General features: G+C 59.6%; 1 protein-coding gene across 3 annotated transcripts; it reads left to right on the top strand.

Annotated features, from left to right (window-relative positions):
* Positions 1-2,888: 2,888 nt before the first annotated feature.
* UBTF (upstream binding transcription factor) lies at positions 2,889-20,638 on the top strand. 3 transcript variants are annotated; one of them, XM_059489064.1, is made up of 22 exons: positions 3,093-3,220; positions 5,682-5,815; positions 8,672-8,847; positions 9,110-9,193; positions 9,783-9,938; positions 10,642-10,706; positions 11,233-11,362; positions 11,811-11,921; positions 12,204-12,337; positions 12,906-13,047; positions 13,339-13,380; positions 14,049-14,162; positions 14,279-14,434; positions 15,182-15,337; positions 15,538-15,648; positions 15,743-15,831; positions 15,994-16,183; positions 16,417-16,464; positions 16,706-16,774; positions 17,100-17,246; positions 17,552-17,671; positions 18,045-20,638. In XM_059489064.1, exons 2-22 carry the CDS (start codon positions 5,758-5,760, stop codon positions 18,156-18,158), a joined length of 2,412 nt encoding a protein of 803 aa, XP_059345047.1. In that variant the 5' UTR covers positions 3,093-3,220; positions 5,682-5,757; the 3' UTR covers positions 18,159-20,638. The 3 variants fall into 3 exon arrangements, with proteins under 3 accessions (XP_059345048.1, XP_059345049.1, XP_059345047.1); XM_059489065.1 differs by lacking the exons at positions 3,093-3,220; positions 17,552-17,671 and adding an exon at positions 2,889-2,916 and having other exon boundaries at positions 11,233-11,353; XM_059489066.1 differs by lacking the exons at positions 3,093-3,220; positions 11,811-11,921; positions 17,552-17,671 and adding an exon at positions 2,890-2,916 and having other exon boundaries at positions 11,233-11,353.
* Positions 20,639-20,839: the final 201 nt, after the last annotated feature.

Here is a 20,839-nt window from a genome sequence, read left to right as displayed (position 1 = left end):
ACAAAAAACCTCCAAACCTGCGGCTTTATTCCCCAAAAATATTAACTGACACAAGTAAGAGCAAATAAAAAAATTCCCGTGGTCAAAAGGAAGGCCTGGGAAGGGCAAGGAGAGAGGGGGTGGCATTTAGGGGGGGGGGGGTCCCCATTTCCAGCCCACCCGCTGCAGGGTCTGTGGTTGATTCCCAGGTCTCCAGTGTGTCCTTGCTGGTAACAAAAGCCCCAAAACCACGTTGGGAGAATTGTGACTGGAGCACATTGACAACTCCATTGATTTTTTAAAAAACCCTGAAAAATTATAAATGTCAATTTTCACACGTTGGGCCTGATTTGCTCTAAATATTTTATGTTGCCTTTTTTTTTCTTTTTTTCTTTTTTTTTTTACTTTTATAATTTTTCCCTCTTGCAAAATAGCAACAATTCCTGAAATTCAGGGATCCACCCCAGGCCAGGCCCTTTTTCCACGCAGAATTAATACATATATATTTATTTTTAAGCTCTCGCAGGAGGGATTAACCACCCGGCGCCAGTGCTGCCTGGCCGGGCTTGGCACAGCTCGGGCAGGACGTGGCGGAGGAGCCGGCTGTCCGCCTGTCCCTCCCTCCGCCTGATCCTTCCCTTCGGAAAAAGCCAAAATAATCCACTTGCACAGCCAGGCACTGCCCCCGCACCCCAAACCAGCCGGGGGGGGTGTGTGTGTTACCCACATTTAGGGATTATTATATTTATTATATTATATTTCTATATAAACAGGCGTGAAAACCCCGCGGATTTCGGCCATCCCCATGCGGTCAGCCGGGGAGATGCGCGCAGCCCACCGAGCCGGGTGTGAGTGTGTTACCCACATTTAGAAATTATTATATTTATTATATTTCTATATAAACAGGCGTGAAACCCCCCAGATTCCGGCCATGCCGGGAGATGCGCGCAGCCCGCCGAGCCTGGTGTGTGTGTATTACTCACATTTAGGGATTATTATATATTTTATATTATATTTCTATATAATAGAAATATAATTTCAGCCATCCCCACGCGGTCAGCCTGGTGCGTGTGTTACCCACATTTAGGGATTATTATATTTATTATATTTCTATATAAACAGGCGTGAAAGCCCCCAGATTCCGGCCATGCCGGGAGATGCACGCAGCCCACCGAGCCGGGTAACCGCACGTTCCCAGCGCCCGTCCCGCATTCCCGGCGGGGCCGTGCCGGTGTCCCCGGTGCTACCGGAGCCGGCCCGGCCGGGAGCAGCGCCACGGAGCACGCCAGGGCCGGGCCTGGAGCGGCCGTGCCCGGTAACCGGAGCCGCCCGGAGCTCCGGGAGCAGCGGGGAGGCCCGGCCAGCCGAGTTGCTCGGTGCCGCGGCGGCATCCGGTGCTACGGGAGCTGCCGGTACCGGCGGGGTGCTCGGCACCGCGGAGGCCGCCGGGCCGGCCTGTGGCACGGAAGCAGCCCGGGATGGCCCGTACTGTGCCGGCAGCCGGGATGGCCGGGAATGTGCAGGCGCTGCCCGGCCGGGATTGGCTGCGGGGAATGACGCCCAGCACAACAAAGGTGGAGTTGGAGAAATTCCATTAAAAAAAATTAAGAGAGAGAGAGTGAGAGAGAGAGAGAGAGGGAGAGGAGAGAAAGGGAGCGGAGGGAGGGAGGGAGGAGGGGAGGAAGCTGCCCCTCGCCCGCCCCGCCGGGCAGAGCCCCCCCCGCCGCCGTGTCCCGGGGCCGCGGGGCGGGCAGGAGCGCGGCCCCGCCGTGCCGAGGGGGCCCGGCTCGGCTCCCCCCCCCTTCCCCTTCCCGCTTCCCCCCCCCTTTATTTTCTTTTTTTCTCATTTATCTTTTTTCCCCCCTATTTTTTTATTTTTTTTTTCTTTATGCAAACGCCGGCCGAGGATTGTTGCACATGTAAGGAGATTTTTTTTTTTTCTTCCTCCCTTCCCCCCCCCCCCACCCCACCCCCCCCCCCTCCTTTCCCTCCTCTTCTCCTTCCTCCTCCTCCTCCTCCTCTTTTTCTTCTCACCACAGTGTTGCAAAAGCAAAGAGCAATAAAAAACCCGGCGGAAAGCGGCGGCGGGGCGGCGGGGCTGGCGGGGAGATCCCGGCGGATCCCGGCGCGCTCAGCCCGGCTGATTGGAAGAGCGAACGCAGCGCCATGGAGGCGGGGGAAAGCGCGATCGTCTCTGCGGGGACTGGAGCGCGTCCACGCCCGGGGCCAGCGCTGCAGAGCTGGCCGCCGTTCAACCGCCGCTCCCCCGCCCCGGCCCCGCCGAGCGAGCCCCGAGCCCCCGCCGCCCCCCAAAGCGGCGGCCCCGCCGGTACGTGCCCGCGCCGGGGGAGCCGCCGCCGCCGTGCCCCGCCGCGCCGCGCCGTGCCCGCCGCCCGGGCTCGCCATTCGCCGCCGCGCCGCTCCGCCGGCGGGGCTGGAGGAGGCGCTTTGTTCCTCCCCGGGCTCCCGCTGCCGCCGCCGCCACCGCCGCGCTCCGGGCTCGGTAAGGCGCTCCGCCGCCGCTCCGACGGGAACGGGGAGGGGGTCGCGCCCACCGGAGCGATTTTTTTTTTTTTTTAGAGAGAGAGAGAGATAGATAGATAGATAAATATAAAAGAGAGAATATTTTTTTTTTTTTAGAGAGGCTGGTTTCGCGCAGGCCCCGCGGGCAGGAAGCCGCCGCCGCCACCGCCGGGGCTCGCCCGCCTCGCCCGCCCGCGGGGGGCACCGCGCTGGGGCTCGGGGCGGGGGGCAGCGCCCGGCTCGGCGGCCCCGGTGTGCCCCCCCCTTCTCTCCCTCCTTTTTCCCTTCCCTTCCCTCTCCTCCTCCTCGCTCCCTCCCTCCTTCCCGCTCGCCTTCCCTCCCTCCTCCCCGGTGCCGCAGCTGGATTTCGGGGGCAGGCTTCCAGCGCTGCCCGCTTGTTTTTCCCGAGCCCGGGTGAGTCCCGCGCCGCGGCGGGAGCTGGGCGCCGCGCTCCGCCGGTGCGTGCCGGGGCTCGGCCGACCCCCCCCGCGCTTCATCTCCCCTTATCCTCGCTCTATCCCCTCTTTATCCCTTTTTTCTCCTTATTTTCTTTTTATCTATTTTTTTCCCCTCCCCCTCTTTTATTTTTTTTTTTTTCCGCCTTTCACCCCCCTTCCCTTCCTTTCTTCCCTCCGGACCGGGAGCGGGGCTCCAGCCCCTCGCTGGGTGGATGGGTGTTTGCGGGCTCGAGGAGGGGTCGCGGAGAGAAAAGAGGGGGGTAAGAAAGGGAGGAAAGGAAAGGAAAAACGAGGAAAGGAAAAGCGAGGAGGGGGCGGCGGTGGGGAAAAAAGAGAGGGGGGGGAGGATCGGGTAGGAGCCGCTCCCCGGGGGTCGGTGCGGGGAGGTCGCGCTGCCCTCGCCCGGCTCGCTGCAGCTGCCCGGCCGCCCCCAGCCGGGCATCCCCGCCCCCCCTTCCCCCTCCTCCTCCTCCTCCTCCTTCTTCTCCTTCTCCTTCTTCTTCTTCTTCCCCCAGCGGCTCCGGCGGCGGGGTTGGGGCTGCGGCGGCTCGGTTAGAGCTCCCCCCCACACCCCCCCCCCCTCCAACCTCCTCCCTCCTTCTTCCACCACCACCTCCTCCTCCTCCTCCTCCCCCTCAGCAGCCCGGAGAGGTGGGTTTGTCTCGGCTTTATAACCGCGGGTGGAGGGGAAGGAGCGGCGGGCGGAGGCGGGCGCAGCCCGGCCATTGTGTGCCGCGGCGGAGAGCGGCCGGTAACGATGGGGGGATGCGGGGGGGGATGCGGTGAGGGGGGGGATGAAGCAGCGCATCGCATCGCTCCGGGGGGCCGGGGGTGCGGAGAGGGGCCGGGGGAGCGCTCCGCGTTCCCCCGGCCCCTCTCCGTACCCCCGGCCCCCCGAACTCGCCTTCCATTGTCTGCCCGGGTGTTGTTGGAGGGAAAGAAAAAAAAGGGGGGGGGGCTCAGCTCGCTGGCGCCCGGGTGGGAACCGGGGGCGGGGGAGGCGCCGCCGGGGCCGCCCGCGCTCGGTCCCACCCGGTTCCTGCTGCCTGCTGGAGGAGGAGACTGGAGCTGGCCGGCGGCGCAGGGCATGTGCGGGCTCCCCGCCTCCGCCCGCCGGCCCGGCCCCTTCCTCCCCCGCCTCCTCCTCCTCCTCCTCCTCCTCCCCCCCTCCGGGCGCGGGATCCGGTCCCCCCCCGGCTCCCCCGCGGGGGGATCCCGCACCCCCTCCCCGCGCGCCCCCCGGGGATCCCGGTGCGCGCGCACCGCCCCGCCCCGCCATGATCCCACGGATCCCTCCCCCTGTCGCGATCCCGCCTTTCGCGACACCCCCACGCGTCCCCCCCCCCCCCCCCCCGGCTGCGATCCCCCGCTCGCAGCCCGGGGCGATCCCCGCGTTCACGCCGCCCGGGGGCCGGGCTTGATCCCACCCCGCGGCGATCCCTCGGCCGGCCCCGGGGGTGGTCCTAGGTCCGCCCCCCGCGGGGGTTGATCCAAGGCTGGAGCGGTTCCCCCCATCCCGTCAGGGCTCGTCCCGCCCCGGGCGCTCCTCGGTCCCACGCTGGAGGGGTCTGCGCGCCCCTCACCCGCCCCAGGTGATCCCCCAGGCCGGATCTCCCTCTGGGGGTCCCGCATTCGGTCCCCCCGGGGCTGGCCCGGCCTCCGGGCCTGGCGGGGCCTGCACCCCGCGGTGCTCCCGCATTCGCCTCCCGCAGCTCGTCTCCCCCGGGGCCATCCCGGATGCTGCCGGGCTTTCTGCACTCCGGTGCCGTCCCCGGGTGCTCCTCCCTCAGGCCCAGGGCCCGGCTCTGCCCGAAGCCCCTGGACCCTCTCCCCAGGCCCCCCCCAAGCCTGGATTGCCCCGGGGTCCCCCAGGCCCAGCCCGTCCCCAGGCCTGGGCCTGCTCTGCCCCCCAGGCCTGCGGCCTGTCCCTCAGGGGATCCCCCTGAGGCCTCCTGCCCGCTCTGCCCTCCAGGGGCTCCCCCAATGGAATCCCCCGTGGGGATCCCCCCTGGCTACTGTCCTGCCACCCCCCCCAACCAAGTTTCGGGATCTCCATCGCTAGGTTATCCTTCCCCATGGAGACATAAGATGCTTCCTAATGGGGACTGAAGGCATCCTTCTCCTGGAGCCCCCTTGTTGAAATACTTTCCTCCAGCTTGTTCTCCTCCCTTGGGAGACCCCTGAATCCCCCTGAGGTCCCCAAATGCCCCCCCCCCAGCTCCCTTGGATCTGGGGGACCCCTCTCTTCTCCAAGCATGTCCCCACCTCTGGGGAGGATTTTGCTGGATCTGTGGGCCTTCCTTTGAAACCCTGTTTTGCAGTGAGGGGAGTAAACCCCCTTACAGGAGATCACTTGGAGCCCTTGATTCAGATTCTCTTGATCCCAGGCTTTTGGATCCCACCCACCCCAGGGAGCCACCTTGAACGTGTCTCCTCTGGGATTTATTGGGATCCCTCTCAGATCCTTTTCCCCACCTTGGGGACAAACCCCTGGACCCTTCTCCTCTGCCCACAGACCCCTTTTCTCCTCTCCTGCCCAACGTGGGAGTCACATCACCAGGAAGGATCCCCCATGCTGGAGCTCTCTCCAGGGGATATTCCTGCACTCGTTCATTGGGAATGGAGAAGATGGGTGGATCACGTTTGCCCCACTCCCCGTTAGGAGTTGGGGTCCTGCCATCACGGTGGGGATGCCTAGCAGGGTTCTCCCTTTCCTTGCAGAGCCGTGCGGGAGTGATTTCGGGAAGAGGGTGAGGAGGGAGCCGGCGGGACCGTGCTGGGCACAGGCAGGTGGAGGATGAACGGCGAAGCTGAGTGCCCTGCAGACCTGGAAATGACAGCTCCCAAAAACCAAGGTGAGCCCCCGGCAGCCCCCCCCAGCATGTGCTCCCAAAGGAATGCTGCTGCCACGCTTAAAAATAATAATAATAAATAAACCTCAGAGCGGCCGTTTTCTCAGAGGGATGGCGGAGGAGGAGGGATGGAGAGGGAGGAGCGATGGAGGATCCGTGATCCCGGCTGCCAGCAGGGTGAGGTGGGGGGGAATCTGCCTCTCCGAGTTCTGATCCCCCTGGGGAACACACACACACGTGTACGAGCACACGGATTCACGCTCCAGTGCACCAGCAACCCCTTGGCACTGGGATGCTCCTGGGGGGGATTGGGAAGGGGGGGCTGGCACGGAGGTGCTGCCCTCCCTGCTCACATCTGGGCTGCATTAAAAGCCGAGCCGTTACCTTGGGCCTCCAGCTTCCAGACCCCAGCATGACATCAGAGCTTCAGCTTTTATTGGAAAAGGGGCAGGAAAACAAGGGAAACAAGAGAGATGTTTGTTTAGGGCGGCTCGCAGGGCTCTGCCACTCCACCCCTTAAAAACCCCCTGGCTCCCCCAAACCTGTGGAGCGCCGTCCATCCCCTCACACCTGCCGGGTCCCCCCGTTTTCCTCCGTCCCTGCTGCAGTCGGGGTTGTTGCCTCGAGCGAACCCGGCCGAGCACGTGTCCTTCTCCGGGACTTGAGATGGATTTAATTACACCGGGGCAGCTTTCCTAATATAGGCCCGGCCGGTGCCAGGAGAGCCGGGATAAATCGGTCCCAGGGCACAGACAGCCCCATTCATCCTGCTGGGTGAGCGCCGCAATTCCAGCGTTCCTCAGCGTGCCCCAGGTCGAGGGATGGGGATGGAGGGCTGAGTGTGGGGGTCCTGTTGTCCTCACCGTGCTGCCAGCGAGGATTTTAGGATGTTTCCACTGGTTTTAATGTTTTGCTTTGGGATGCGGTTGTTCCGGCTGTGTGCCAGTGGAGGGTTCACACAGGGCCAAAGGTCTCCGGGTGTTTCTGTATTTGAGGGGGAAACTGAGGCACTGGGCTTGATGGGGGTGGGTTTAGGGGGGTGTCTCATCCCCTTCTCCATCCCCTCTGGAATTTTGTGGCTGTGCTGCTTTTGGTAATTCCTCCTGATTTCTGCGAGTAAAGTTGGCACCAGCTTCCCAGCCCTGTTCTGCCTCATCGGTCCTTGCCTGGGAGGCTTGGAAAGTGGACGGGAAAAACAGGAAGACAGAATTTGGGGCTGTGTTCTCCCTCCCTCAGCTCTGATCTCCCCCAGCTCTGTGGGGAATGGGAGTTTCCCCATCTCTTTTGCCTCCTCATGGTGTTTTGGGTTGAAGCCATGAGCATGGGGACACACCCCAAGCCACCAGGCTTTCCAGGGGGGCTTTTTCTGTCTTCTCCCTCCTTATTAATTCCTAATGAGGTCACTCAAGGGACCAGCTGGATCCCAAACTGTTCCTACCTTGACCCCAAACCAGGCAGGTCCAGGAGGGGACATGGGATCCTGTCCTGGCTTTGCTTCCTTCTCCAGGTGCCATATGTCCTTTAACATCCCTTGCTTGGATTTGGGAATCCAGGGGAATTGTCCTTCCCCAGACCCCTGCAAGGGCAGGAGGTGGAGGTGTTTTTCCTCATGTTGAGTTTTGAGTGGAAGGAGAGCTGCAGCTGGAGAAATCAATGCAGCTGGATATTTCTGGGAGCTTGCTTTCATTCCCGGAGATGGAGGCAGAGATGCTCCACTCAGATCCATGACGAGCCACCCTGTCCCCATCTCTGGGGGCCTCCATGTCCCCAAACACCTCGGCCTTCACCTGACACCTCGGCCTTTCACCTGACCTGCGGGAACCCCGGCGCCCATCCCGGGCTGAGGCAGCCGGGGCTTTGTGGGCGGGTGGCTCCGGGCTCTGCTCCGCCTCCAGCCCATCCCTAGGGAATTTTCCTTCCGCTCCCAGGCCCCGCTGCATTCCCCAGGGCCACCCATGTTTGCAGAGCGCCCTGGGCTGTGCTCCCCTGCTGGCCTGGAAGCTCGGAGCAGGGAGGAATTCCCCTGGCAAGGAAGCAGCCCCAAGGTTGGGGCAGGATGAGATGTTCAGGGCTGGGATATCCTGCCTGCTGCCTGTCCCAGCACGGTGCTGCTGCCTGTCCTGGCCTCCAGGCTGCTCCAGGCTCTCGGGCTTTGCCACGTGCCCATCCCACCATTCCAGTAGCATGTTCCTATGGGAGCTGGGGATGCTCCTCCCAGCAGTTTGGGGGATGTTGGGGTGACATGAACATCACCCTGCACTGTCAGAGACCCCTCTGTGAGACAGGAGGGCTTTGCTGGGCTCTGGCCCCCCCCACTTTGTGATCTGGGAGCTTTGACCTTGGCAGAGGTCACGGTGGAGCTGGGCCCAGGTGATCACAAAGCTGTCTGAGGTGCAGGAAAAGCAATGCTGTGGTTTTCCACTTTCTCTGGACACATCCACTTAGAAAGTGGGTTTCTCTGATTCCTGCTTGGCTGGAGAGCTCATTGCCATTGCTCCTATGTCACTCTGCAGGGCTATGAAATAGCCCTCTGCTCCCGTGCAGCAGAGCCATCCCTTATCTGATGGTTCTCTGGGATGAGCGAGTCTCTCTGGTTTGCGCCGAGTGGAATTTCTAGCTTTGCCCAGATTGTTTTGGCCCGTAGAGAGTTGCTCGAGGGTGATGGAAACAGCCACGTCCCTTTGATCTTTAATCTCCAGAGGCAGCATGTGGAGATTACGTGTCCTGGCGTGCGGTCCGGAGCGGCACGCCGGGAGCTGTAGTCCCTGGGAAGGGAAGGGAAGGGAAGGGAAGGGAAGGGAAGGGAAGGGAAGGGAAAAGGCTTCCTGCCCCTGCCTGATCCTGTTTCTCACTGCTCAGACCGCTGGTCACAGGAGGACATGCTAACCCTCCTGGAGTGCATGAAGAATAACCTGCCCTCCAACGACGGGAGCAAGTTCAAAACCACCGAGTCCCACCTGGATTGGGAAAAAGTGGCTTTCAAGGACTTCTCAGGGGAGATGTGCAAGATGAAGTGGATGGAGATCTCTAATGAGGTAATTGACACCTTGTGGGGCTTCCTGGGGGCATTGTGGCAGGGTCTGAGCGTCCTACTGACATTCCCTAGGCTGTTGGAATTGTCCAAATTGAGTGCCCAGAGCCCTCGGCCCTTGGTGCAGGCACCATCCTGTGACCCCCTCAGAGGGGCTGGGATCAGTCATTTTTGGGGTGGCATCACAAAACCCAGTGGCCTTTCTGCTATGCTGGGGATCTGCCCTGCCCCCTATTCAACCCTTTGTCTCTTCATTTCCTGCCCAGGTGAGGAAATTCCGGACCCTCACAGAGCTCATTATGGATGCTGAAGAGCACGTGAAGAATCCTTACAAAGGCAAAAAGCTCAAGGTATTGGGCAAGAATTTGTCTCAGTCCCTAAAGGGTGACCCCACACTTCCCCAGGATGTGGTCCTGTTGTCCCTTTGGCACCTCAGATCCACGTGGCTCCACAGTGGGAGCCCCTGCAGGCACCTCAGTGCCCCTAATCCCGGTGTCCGGCTGCCCAAGGCTCTGGAGGCCGTAGCTCTGGGCCTGGGCCAACTCCTGGGTACATTTAATATGGCTGGCCGTACTGCTGGCAGCCTGCATCCAAGTTTAGCTCCAGAGGGGCTGGGAGCTGCTGTCCTATTCCTGGCCTGCCGGGTCCATCCCTGGGAGCTGGGTCCCATCCCCTCCTCCTGCCCCAGTGTCCCCTCTTGCTCTGTGCTGACAGCTCTGGATGGCTGGAGGCTGCTCCCAAGGCTCCCAGCCATGGGATGCTGTAGTTCCTTGGGGAGCCCTCATTTCCAGCAGTTTCCCCCTCCTCGCCTGCTGTGCCTGGATGACCAGCAGGGCTGGATGGAGGCAGCCCCCAGGTCTGGGGAGCCATGGGTTAGGCTGTGTCCCAGTGGTGCTGCCAGCTCCATGCTCAGTGTCCTCCACTCTGCTGTCTCCCCAGAAACACCCCGACTTCCCCAAGAAGCCCCTGACTCCCTATTTCCGCTTCTTCATGGAGAAGCGAGCCAAATACGCCAAGCTTCACCCCGAAATGAGCAACCTGGATCTCACCAAGATCCTGTCCAAAAAATACAAGGAGCTTCCCGAGAAGAAAAAGGTATGGGGGAGGTGAGGGAGGGGTCAGCAAGCCCCTTCCCACCATGGGCCTCTCTGTGTTGGGCTCTGCTCAGCTCTTCCAGTAAAACCAGCAGAGCCCAAGCTCTGCCTGGCCAGGGCTTAATGCAGCTCTCGATGGGAGAAGCCAGGTGTTCCTTTAGTCCTGTCAGACCTGTAAGACTTCCTTGGCTTTTCCTGTCCTGGTTCCCAGGATCCCTGGGGTGGAGGCCGGTTGGGTCTGTCCGTTGGTCCGTCTCTTCCTGACGGACCTGGATGGTGGCTTTGCCACTGGGTGGGTCTGTGTTTAAAGGGGTTAAGGCACACGCCCCACTGTGCCACCCTGTCCAGGTGAGGGACACAGGGACAGGCTCTGGGAGAGGCTGGGAGCAGAGATCTGCCCCCCTGGAGATGCCAGAGCCCGGGCAGGGCTTTGGGGTGCCCATCTTTAACTCTGGGGTGTCCAGGAAAAGTCCAGGGCACAAGGTCCTGCTGTGCCCTTTGCCAGGGCTGCTGGGGTACACAGAGAGGGGAGATGCCAGCTGCTGAGTCTTGGGCAGGCTGGAAACTCTCTGCAGGACCATTCCATGGGCTGGAGAGCCTCTTGGAGTGGTGGGATGCCCAGCCAGGTGGATGGGGATGTATCTTCCTGCCTGTTCCTGGTGCTGACGTCCCTCTCCACCTCTGTGGTGGCTTTGTGTCCCCAGATGAAATATATCCAGGACTTCCAGCGAGAGAAGCAGGAGTTTGAGAGGAACTTGGCGAGGTTCAGGTGAGCAGGCAGCCCCACTCCCCATATTTCCCCAGACCCCTTCAGGCAGATCCAGATTGCCCTCCTGCGCATAGCTCATAGAGCCCACTGATGGGCTTTTGGCTTGAAGAGAAGGGGGAATTCAGCAAAAAGAGAGCAAGGAAAAGGTGTCTGAGAGCAGCCCTCCAGCTGGGAGACTAGATGAGGGACCAGCCCTGTTCTGGGGGTCAGGGGACAGCGCTGATAAAAGCTGAAGTGCCCCCCCAGTCACTCCAGACCTTCCCTTTCGACGTGATTGTTGTGATCCAGGTGGATCCTTGGCATTCCCAATGACCTGCTGCTGCTTCAGGGTTGCAACTGAGCTGTAGGCAATGCTCCCCAAGGAGTGATGAACTTAAATCTGTCCTAAAACCCTCCTGCTCTTTTTGGGGACCCCCCAGCACCTGAGCCCATGGAGGCTCTGCCCTGCAGTGAGGTTTAGGGGTGCTCTCCTTGCCACTGTCACCTCCCTGACGCTCTCCCTTCCCCACCTGCCCTCCTGCTGAAGGGAAGACCACCCGGATCTCATCCAGAACGCCAAGAAATCCGACGTCCCCGAGAAGCCCAAGACGCCCCAGCAGCTGTGGTACAACCACGAGAAGAAGATCTACTTGAAAGTGCGTCCAGATGTGAGTACGGTGGGTGGGAGTGAGTGCGAGTGTGAGTGCTGGGGGGTCCTGGACCCCGCTGCTGGGGCAGGAGGGGGAAGGGAGAGAAGCATTTCAGGGGGTCGGGATGGAGGACACCGCTAGCAGCTCCCGGAGCCTGGACCCAGGTAAGGAGGGGCTCTGCACACCTGGAAGAGGCTCAGGGATCCAGCCCCCACTTTTTGCCAGGAAGGGGTGACCACAGCCTGAGTCAGGGCAGGAAAAGGAAAGGATTCCAGCACAGACATCCACCTCTGGCCATGCCCCCCACTCCCACACAGCCCCACGGCTCCCAGCCACCCCATGCCGGGTGCTGTCAGGCCCCGGCAGGCCACGCCATTTTTTTTGCCATTTTTCTGCCATTTTTTCATATTTTTTCATCCCTCTTTTTTTTTTGGATTTTACCCCTCTGCCCTCACCTCTGGCTTTGGGTTTTCAGGCCACCACGAAGGAGGTGAAAGAGTCGCTGGGCAAGCAGTGGTCTCAACTCTCGGATAAAAAGAGGCTGAAATGGATTCATAAGGCCCTGGAACAGCGGAAGGAGTACGAGGTAGGGAGCAGCCTCACCCGGTCCCCTCCACACTGGTCCCAACATTCACTCTGAGCCTCTCTGCATCCCAGCCCTGCAAGGCCTCTCCCGATAGCCAGCGTGGGGATCAGGCAGGTCCTGGCAGGTCCCTAGTGAGTGTGAGCCCTGCCTCTCCAGCCATGTGTGAGGCAGGCAGCAGCATCCCAGGGCACAGGATCAGGGCAATGGTTGGCTTCTCTCTCCTCCTCCTCCGGGCCCAGCAGCGGGGGTGGCAGCCCCTCTGACCGCTCTCCGTTCCCACAGGAGATCATGCGGGATTACATCCAGAAGCACCCGGAGCTGAACATCAGCGAGGAGGGAATCACCCGCTCCACCCTCACCAAGGCCGAGAGGCAGCTCAAGGACAAGTTCGACGGACGACCCACAAAACCTCCCCCGTGAGTCCTGTCCCTCCTGGAGCCAGGGCCTGTGGGGTGCTGGTTCTTGCCAGAGAGGAAACTGGGCTTGGGGAGCCCAGATAACTTCTGGGGTCACAGACACCGAGGGGTTACATGGGGTTTGTAGGACACATTTTTCATGGACAAGCCTGGGAACAGGCTGCCCAGGGCAGTGGTGGAGTGACCATCCCTGGAAGGGTTCAAAAAGTGTGGATGTGGCACTTGAGGACATGGTTTAGTGGTGGCCTTGGCGGTGTTAGTTCATGGTTGGACTAATGATCTTAGAGGGCTTTTCCAGACTTAAAGATGACATGATTCTGTGGTGATCCCTTTAAACCAGTTCTTGAATATACATCAAATACACATTTTGGGGAGCATCTGAGTGAGGTTTATGATGATACTCTGGCTTTTAGGGGGTGATCCAGCAGCCAGCTGCCCTAAAACACAGGCACTTCACTTCCTTGCCTGGTGCAGCCTAGCTGGGGGGTTTTGGAAACTCCTTTTGGACCAAGCCAGCTACACAGGGGCAAGTTTTCCCTAACACTGGGTCCCCCTGTGGGTTTTTCAGGAATAGCTACTCCCTGTACTGTGCAGAGCTGATGGCCAACATGAAAGACGTGCCCAGCACGGAGCGGATGGTGCTGTGCAGCCAGCAGTGGAAGCTGCTCTCCCAGAAGGAAAAGGACGCCTACCACAAAAAGTGTGACCAGGTGAGTGATGGACAGGTAGGGGAAGAGGCAGGTTGGCCCCAATGCAGAGTCTGGGCTACAAATATCCCTGGAAACACCCTCACCTTTGCTCAGTCCCTGTGCTGGTCTGCATCACCAATTCTCCCTGAGGTCCTCGGTCACCTCCCTTGATCCTGTCTCCTGTGTGGGACTAACAGATGGTCCAGGTGGAGGGTGCTGTTGCCAAGGGATGGGGCTGGGTCAGGGGCTGCAAGGGGCAGGGATATGAAGTAAGGGATCTCTGTGTAACCACACATCTCCATCTTCTTCCAGAAAAAGAAAGATTATGAGATTGAGCTGCTCCGCTTCCTGGAGGTGAGTGATGAGGGGGTGCTCAGCCATCAGGTGCTGGAGATCCCAAATCTGAGAATGGGGAAATTAAATGGGGAGCTGCCCTCTCTGCTCCCCCAAAACATGTCTGGCCCAGCTGTGAGTGCTGTGGAGGTGGTTGCACGTAGCCTTGACCTTCTGTCTGTCCTAACGCCTGACTCAGCATCTTCCAGTTGGGCCCTGGGAGGTGAGGGTGGGCCCCCAGCTGGGGTGAGCAGAGGGCTGGAGCTGCAGGGGAGGCTGTTCAGTGGCTGTGGCTGTGCAGCCTCTCACTTCCTTCCCTCGTGGGCGGGGGAGCTGCACCGAGGCCACCCCAGCGTGGTCCCCGTCCCCAGGCGGATGTGACGCGGCCCCGGCTGCGGCTGCAGGGCCACGAGGTGGAAAACCCAGGGGTGTGCCCGGACCCAGGCACCTGCCCACCTGCTTTCACTGGGAAATAGGGGAGAGGGACACTGCCCAGATAGGGGGTGACGGCACAGGAAGCCCAGTCTGTACATGTGCAGTTCCAGATGCTGGTCCTGCCTGGGACGGGATGTGGATCAGGACACCCAAGTGCATGAATTCCCCTTCCCCAGAGTCCCTATTCCCCCATTGCCTCAAGGCCTCATTAGCACTGGGCTGTCTAACGAGTTCTCTCCTCCTGTGCCACCCAGAGCCTGCCCGAGGAGGAGCAGCAACGGGTGCTGGGCGAGGAGAAGATGCTGGGCAGCAACCGGAAAGGGGCGACGAGTCCTGCATCCAAAAAATCCTCACCAGAGACCGGCAAGGTGGGGGCAGCACCTGCCAGAGCCTTGGGCTGGGGTTGTGCATCTCAAGGGGCTTTGAGGGGGGCTGTGGTCCCTGCAAGGGCTCCAACCCCTCACAGCCCCGTGTGCCCCCTCAGGCCAGCTCAGAGAAGCCCAAGAGGCCCATCTCAGCCATGTTCATCTTCTCGGAGGAGAGGCGGAAGCAGCTGCAGGAGGAGCGGCCGGAGCTGTCAGAGAGCGAGCTGACCCGGCTCCTGGCCCGCATGTGGAACGACCTCTCCGAGAAGAAGAAGGTGGGTACCATCCTTGTATTCATTCCTCCTCCATCTCCATCACCATCCCTGTATTCCTTCTCCATCACCATCCCTGTATTCCTTCTCCATCACCATCCCTGTGTTCCTTCTCCATCACCATCCCTGTGTTCCTCCTCCATCTCCATCACCATCCCTGTGTTCCTTCTCCATCACCATCCCTGTGTTCCTCCTCCATCTCCATCACCATCCCTGTGTTCCTCCTCCATCTCCATCACCATCCCTGTGTTCCTCCTCCATCTCCATCACCATCCCTGTGTTCCTTCTCCATCACCATCCCTGTGTTCCTCCTCCATCTCCATCACCATCCCTGTGTTCCTCCTCCATCTCCATCACCATCCCTGTATTCTTTCTCCATCTCCATCACCATCCCTGTGTTCCTCCTCCATCTCCACTGCTCCTGTGGGCATCTCGAGCAGTGCAGGGGGTGCTCCTGTCCTTGTCCTGCACCAAGGGGCGCAAACATTCCCTGGAGCATCACAGTGACCTGTCACACACGTGCCAATGTTGGCATTGGCTGTGCCTCCCCCTCTCATCACCTGGGGGGTCAAAACCCACCAGATAAAGAAACCTCAGAGGACCCATCAGGCTTTGGTGGTTTTCCTGATGGGGGGAGTCCTGGTATGGGGTTGGGGCTGTCAGTGGGAACAGTGCTGGGGGAGCTCCATGTCCCCCTGTGCTGGGGGCTGTGTCCCTGCCATGCCCCCTCACCCTGTGCCCCCTGCCCAGGCCAAGTACAAGGCACGGGAGGCGGCGCTGAAGGCGCAGTCAGAGAAGAAGCACGGCTCAGATAAGGAGGAGCGTGGGAAGCTGCCCGAGTCTCCCAAAACTGCTGAGGAGATCTGGCAACAGAGCGTCATCGGGGACTACCTGGCTCGTTTCAAGGTGAGGAGAGGGCTGGGAAAGGGGCTGGAGGTGGGATCATCACTCCCACCAGCAGGAATTCCCAGGAATTTCTCTCTGGCTCTCACACCTGGGTTTGGGCTGGGAGCTGTGGGGAGAATGGGGGTCCCAGGGGGAGCAGCACCCCAATGTCCCAGGGGTTTTGGGTGCACCTGATGCATCGTGGTGGTTCTGTCCCACAGAACGACCGGGGCAAAGCGCTGAAGGCCATGGAGGCCACTTGGAACAACATGGAGAAGAAGGAGAAGCTGATGTGGATCAAGAAGGCAGCGGAGGATCAGAAGCGATACGAGGTGAGTCTCTCTCTGCCCATCCTGCCTCTCACCGTGTCCCTTAGCCAGCACTGCCCCTCTCCCTGACCCTCTCTTTCTCTCTCCTGTGGCTCAGAGGGAGCTGAGCGAGATGCGGGCCCCTCCGTGCTCCACCAACTCCACCAAGAAAATGAAATTCCAGGGAGAGCCGAAGAAACCCCCAATGTGAGTACCTGGGTGTGAAAAACTGGGTCTGGCTGTGCAGAGGGGAAGGACTTGGAGGGAGAGGGAGGTTGGGTTGGACCCTGGTGTGGCTGGATGGGGTTTATGGGCACCTGGCTATCTGTGCCCCCTGTCCCAGCCCGGTCCCTGCGCTCTCCCGTGCAGGAACGGTTACCAGAAGTTCTCCCAGGAGCTCCTGTCCAACGGGGAGCTGAACCACCTCCCGCTGAAGGAGCGCATGGTGGAGATCGGCAGCCGCTGGCAGCGCATCTCCCAGGGCCAGAAGGACCACTACAAAAAACTGGCAGAGGAGCAGCAGAAACAGTACAAGGTGCACCTCGACATCTGGCTCAAGGTGGGTGCTGGATCCTGATTCCTGGTGGGAGACTGGTGTCCCTTGGTTTTGGGGATGATGTTTGGCATGGTCTCTGTTCCCACGCCTCCTCCAGCAACCAGCATCTCCAGACCATTTTTTGACATTTTGTAACTTTAAAGGATAAAAGTTATATACATGGGGAGGCTGTGCCCTGTGCTAAAGCCCTTCTGTTCCGTGCCCTCCCATCCCTGACTGTGTCCCTGTCCCCACAGAGCCTCTCGCCCCAGGAGCGGGCTGCGTACAAGGAGCACATTTCCAACGTGAGTATCCATGTGGCACTGCTGTGCTGGGATCCCAGGAGTTTGGGAATGGGATGGAGTTACTGGGGGCTTGGGACTGGGCAGGATCAGTCCTGGGGGAGGTTGGGATGTGCCACCCTCCAGAGAGCCCCTCCAGTGGGGATTTTTCCCCATGGCATCTCACAGTGAGATTTTCTCTGGGCTGGACACTGGGAAGGAGCTGAACTTGAGCCCTAAAAAGCTTTTTTTTTTGTTCCTACAGAAACGCAAGAGCATAGGGAAGATTCGGGGTCCCAACCCCAAGATGAAGCCAACGATGCAGTCCAAGTCGGTGAGTCACAACACCCATCCCTCCCTGGGGAGCGTGTTTGAGGCATCCTTTGTGCTTCCAGCTGCCTGCCCTGTCCTTGAGACCATAAACTTTCCCCAAATCCCTGCTCAGAACCCATCCAGGTTGGGTTTTGACCCTGGTACCTGCTCAGGGACCCTTTTTCAGTATAAATGGGGAAAGGCTCCCAGCAAGGTGTGGGGTAGGGAATCCCGATCTGCTCAATGGCCGGAGGAACCCAAAGGGGCATTGTCAGGGATGATGGCGTGGGAGCTGCACCCATGGGTGTGGAGGTCTGGGAACTCACCAAGCCCCTCCTGACCTGCAGGAGTCAGAGGACGATGACGAGGAGGAAGAGGAGGAGGAGGATGACGATGAAGATGAGGATGACGATGATGACAACGGTGACTCGTCAGAGGAAGGCGGCGACTCCTCGGAGTCCAGCAGCGAGGAGGAGAGCGAGGACGGGGACGAGGTGAGGCTGTGGCACGGGGAGGGCACAGGGCCCCCCTCACCTTCTCCCTGGGCTGGGGGCTCAGATAGATCCATGGCCGAGGAGCCCCCCGGGCAGCAGGGGGACGTGGGGAGAGGATGGGGAGCAGGATCCCCCCGGAGCTGCCGGGGAGGGCACGAGGAGGAGCAGCCGCGGGGCGCAGTCAGGAGCAGCCTCGGGCCCCAGAGGTGCGGGGGGGTGTGCAGAGCCCCCGGTGAGCAGAGAACAATCTCCTGTCTTTTTCCTGCTGGAGATACTGAGTCTGGTCTCGGCTCCGTTTGCGCCAGTGTGAATGCCGAGTAAGTCACCAGAGTCAAAGCTTTACACCGGTGCAACTGAAATCAGCCTATGCTGGATGGCGCTGGGGGCAGAAACCGTGTCCGTGCCTTGTGCTCGCCACCGCACAGGTGAGGTGTTTCCACCCCCTCGCTGGTCTCAGCTCTCGCCTCTTCCTTCCCTGGCTTTAGAGGGGGGAAACTGAGGCCGGAGGCGGGTGGGGCAGCCTCCCTGGGATCGTGTAGCGAGGCAGTGGCAGAGGTGAGGGCAGGACCCCGTGCGCTGCTCCGGCACGTCCGCCCCCCGAGCTGAGCCCTCGCTAAACTCACTCCTGGCTCCTGCCCGTGTCCTTCCTCCTCCTCCTCCTCCTCCCCCAGATCCCCGGGGACAGCGATGGGAGGGTGGGGGTCACACCCTCGCTCTGAGGGGTGAGCAGGGGACAAGGAGGTGATGATGACTAACTCTGCCCTGACCTCCCCCTGCTCTCTGCCACCCCCCTCCCAGAACGACGACGATGATGAGGATGAGGATGATGAGGATGAGGACGAAAACGACTCAGAGGGCAGCAGCAGTTCCTCCTCTTCCTCGGGGGACTCCTCCGACTCCGACTCCAACTGATCGGCCAAGCTCTTTGTAACGTCGTTTGGTTTCTCGGTTTCGGTCCCAAATCCCCCCTGCAGCCCCTCAAAATCCTTCCTCCTCTTCCTCGTGCCCCCCAGCGTGGGGAGCGGGGGCCGGGGGGACCCCTCCGCCAAGCTCACACTACGGAGGGGGATCAGGGGCTGCTTCCCCCAGGCTGGGGGGCCAGGAGAGAGCCCCCCACCCCTGCCCCCCGCTTTACTCCCGAGGGGAAGCGATTTTTTTTTTTGGAATTTAATTCTTCCCAGGGGGGCGTCTCTCCATCCCTACCCCCATCACCCCCTCGCTACCAGCTCTGGACTTTCTAGAAAGAGAAGAAAAACACACAGGGAAAAAAAAAAAAAAAAAAACAAACAAAAAACAAAACAAACCGACAACACCCCCCCACACCTTTTTTTTTAATTAAAAAAACCCAGAAATGGGAAGAAAAATCCCCTGGCGGCGAAGCCCCTCCGGCAGCGGGCGCGGAGCACGAGCCGAGGGGCTCAGGACTCAGCCGATGGGACAATGCCTCCTCGCAGCCCCCCCTGCCCTCTGCGCACCCCCAGCGTCCTGGGGGGCTCCTCCCCACCCCCCAAAAAACCTTGTACAGTCTGGAAGCTGCCCCGGGAGCTGCCCGGGACCTCCACATCCACGGCACTTGGGAGCGCCGGCCAGGGACGGGGACAGGGACAGGGACAGGGCCAGGACAGGGACGGTGACCCGCGTGTCCCCGGGGGGGTGTGGGGGTGTGGGTGCGTGTGCGAGCGTGTGAGTGTGTGGGGGGGGCACCGGGGCCGCCCCCACCCGGGGCCGGCGGCTCAGCGTGACCAAGGGGGGGCGCGGGGTCCCCCCCGCTCTGTTGTCGGTGGTTGTTGTGCCGTTGTATTTTATTTTAATTTTTTTTTTGTTGTCGTTTTTGGGTTTTTTTTTTTTTCCTTTTTATAAAACGAGAAAGATCCATCTTTTATTTTTCATTTCCCCCTTTTTCTCCTTTTTTCCTCCTGCCCCACCTCCCCATTTCCTCCCTGTCTCTGGTGAAGCTGCTCCTCTCCCTTCCTTCCAGATCCTGGGGGGGGGAACCAGAGCTCCCCTTGCCCCATTAACCCCATTAATGCCAGTTCATGTCCCCCCCCCGGGCCATGCTGTAAATTTTGGTGTGGTTTGGGTTTATTTTGGGGGGTCAATGTCCCCTCCTGGGTAGGGGATGGGGCCGCGGGGACCGGGGTGGGTGCATGGGGGGCCTGGCAGGGCCCCCCCTTTTTTTAAGCAGACACGAGCACCAGCAATCCCACGGCACCTCCCTGCAGGGTTCTGTCCCCACCTCGTGCCACCCCCCAAAAACCCACCCAGTGTCATTGGGGACCCCCCCCCCAGACCCCCACTCTAATTGGGGGGGCTCAGGATTTGTTCCTTCTCCCCCCCCCATCCTGTCCCTGGAGAGGAGCTGGGCTGGGGGACAGGATTTGGGGAGCCCCAGAGAAGGGGATGGGGGTTCTGGGGGGGTTTCTCTCTAGGGCTGTAATTTAGCCATTTTTCTCTTCTCCCAAAGCTGTGGGGGCAGCAGGGGGGGCCATGCTGCAGATTTTGGGTTTTGAGGGGTCCCTGCCCCCCCAGCTCTGTAACGCCCCCCAGGTTTGCTGCTCTCAGCACCCCAAATCCAGCCCCCCACAGAGACATTGGGGACCCCCTCAGTGCTGAGGGGAAGGTGGGGGCAGCACCCCCTGGCCTTGCCTCACTTTGGGCTGACAAAACACCATTTTGGGCAAACTGCCCCCAAACGTGGGGCAAGGGGGTGAAGCCGGGTGCCCCCGCACGGACAATCCCCCCGAGTCCCCCCAGGACCGGGGCCCCCGAGAGAACCCAGATGGTGTCCCCCCCCTCCCCAGTGTCCATCTGTCCGTCCCTCTGCTTCCCCCTCCCACTCACCCCAATCCATTTGGGATTTTCCTTTCATTTTCATCCCAATTTTTAATCGCCGCCCCTCCCAAAATCCCCTAAGGGGAACCCCCCCCCAACCCCTTTTTTTCTGCTGAATGTACCCAGCACTGTCGTGTTTTAGTGGATGTGTTTTTAGTACAAAAAAAAAGACAAAAAAAAAAAAAAATTAATCCCCACCTTTTTTTTCCCCCCTCCCCACCTTTTTTTTCTGTTTAAAAAAAAAAAAAAAGGTAAAAAAAATGAAATAATAAAAAAGAAAAATTCTTACAGCGCCGACAATTTGGGAGGGGGGGGAAAGACGTTTGCGCTGCAAGAGAATTCCTGAGTGCATTTTGGCACTGCCACAAAATCCCGGGATCCTTTAGATGGAAGTTCTTGTGAATTACGTTAAAAAAAAAAAGGCAAAAAAACACCAAAAAAAAAAAAAAAAAGATAAAAAAAAAATCATCTTTTTTTTCTAATATTTAAAGAGTGTTTTTGTAGGTTTAAAAAAAAGACAAAAAAAAAAAGGAAAAAAAAAAGAAAAATAATAATAATCCCGACTTGGAATTTGTACGGCTGAGCGGGACGCAGGGGTCGCGTCCCCGGTTTCCCGGTTTGCTTGGGGTTTTGGTTCTTTTTGTTTTGTTTTGTTTATTTTTTGAGTTTTTTGGGGTTTTTTGTTTTTCCTTTTTTTTTTCTCTTTTTTTTTCTTTTTTTTTTTTTTGTATAATAAAGTGAAAAATAATGTTTCTGTTCTC

This window comes from Ammospiza nelsoni, chromosome 26 (genome assembly GCF_027579445.1).
Source record: "Ammospiza nelsoni isolate bAmmNel1 chromosome 26, bAmmNel1.pri, whole genome shotgun sequence".
In the NCBI taxonomy this organism is placed as follows: domain Eukaryota; kingdom Metazoa; phylum Chordata; class Aves; order Passeriformes; family Passerellidae; genus Ammospiza; species Ammospiza nelsoni.
The sequence above is the reverse complement of the archived record's forward strand: the minus strand, read 5'-3'. Positions and strand labels throughout refer to the sequence as shown.

Coding starts and splice junctions, on each gene's coding strand:
- UBTF (XM_059489064.1), top strand. CDS start 5,758: ATGAACGGCGAAGCTGAGTGCCCTGCAGACCTGGAAATGACAGCTCCC. Junction 5,816..8,671: donor GACAGCTCCCAAAAACCAAG/GTGAGCCCCCGG, acceptor CTCACTGCTCAG/ACCGCTGGTCACAGGAGGAC. Junction 15,338..15,537: donor ACTACCTGGCTCGTTTCAAG/GTGAGGAGAGGG, acceptor TCTGTCCCACAG/AACGACCGGGGCAAAGCGCT.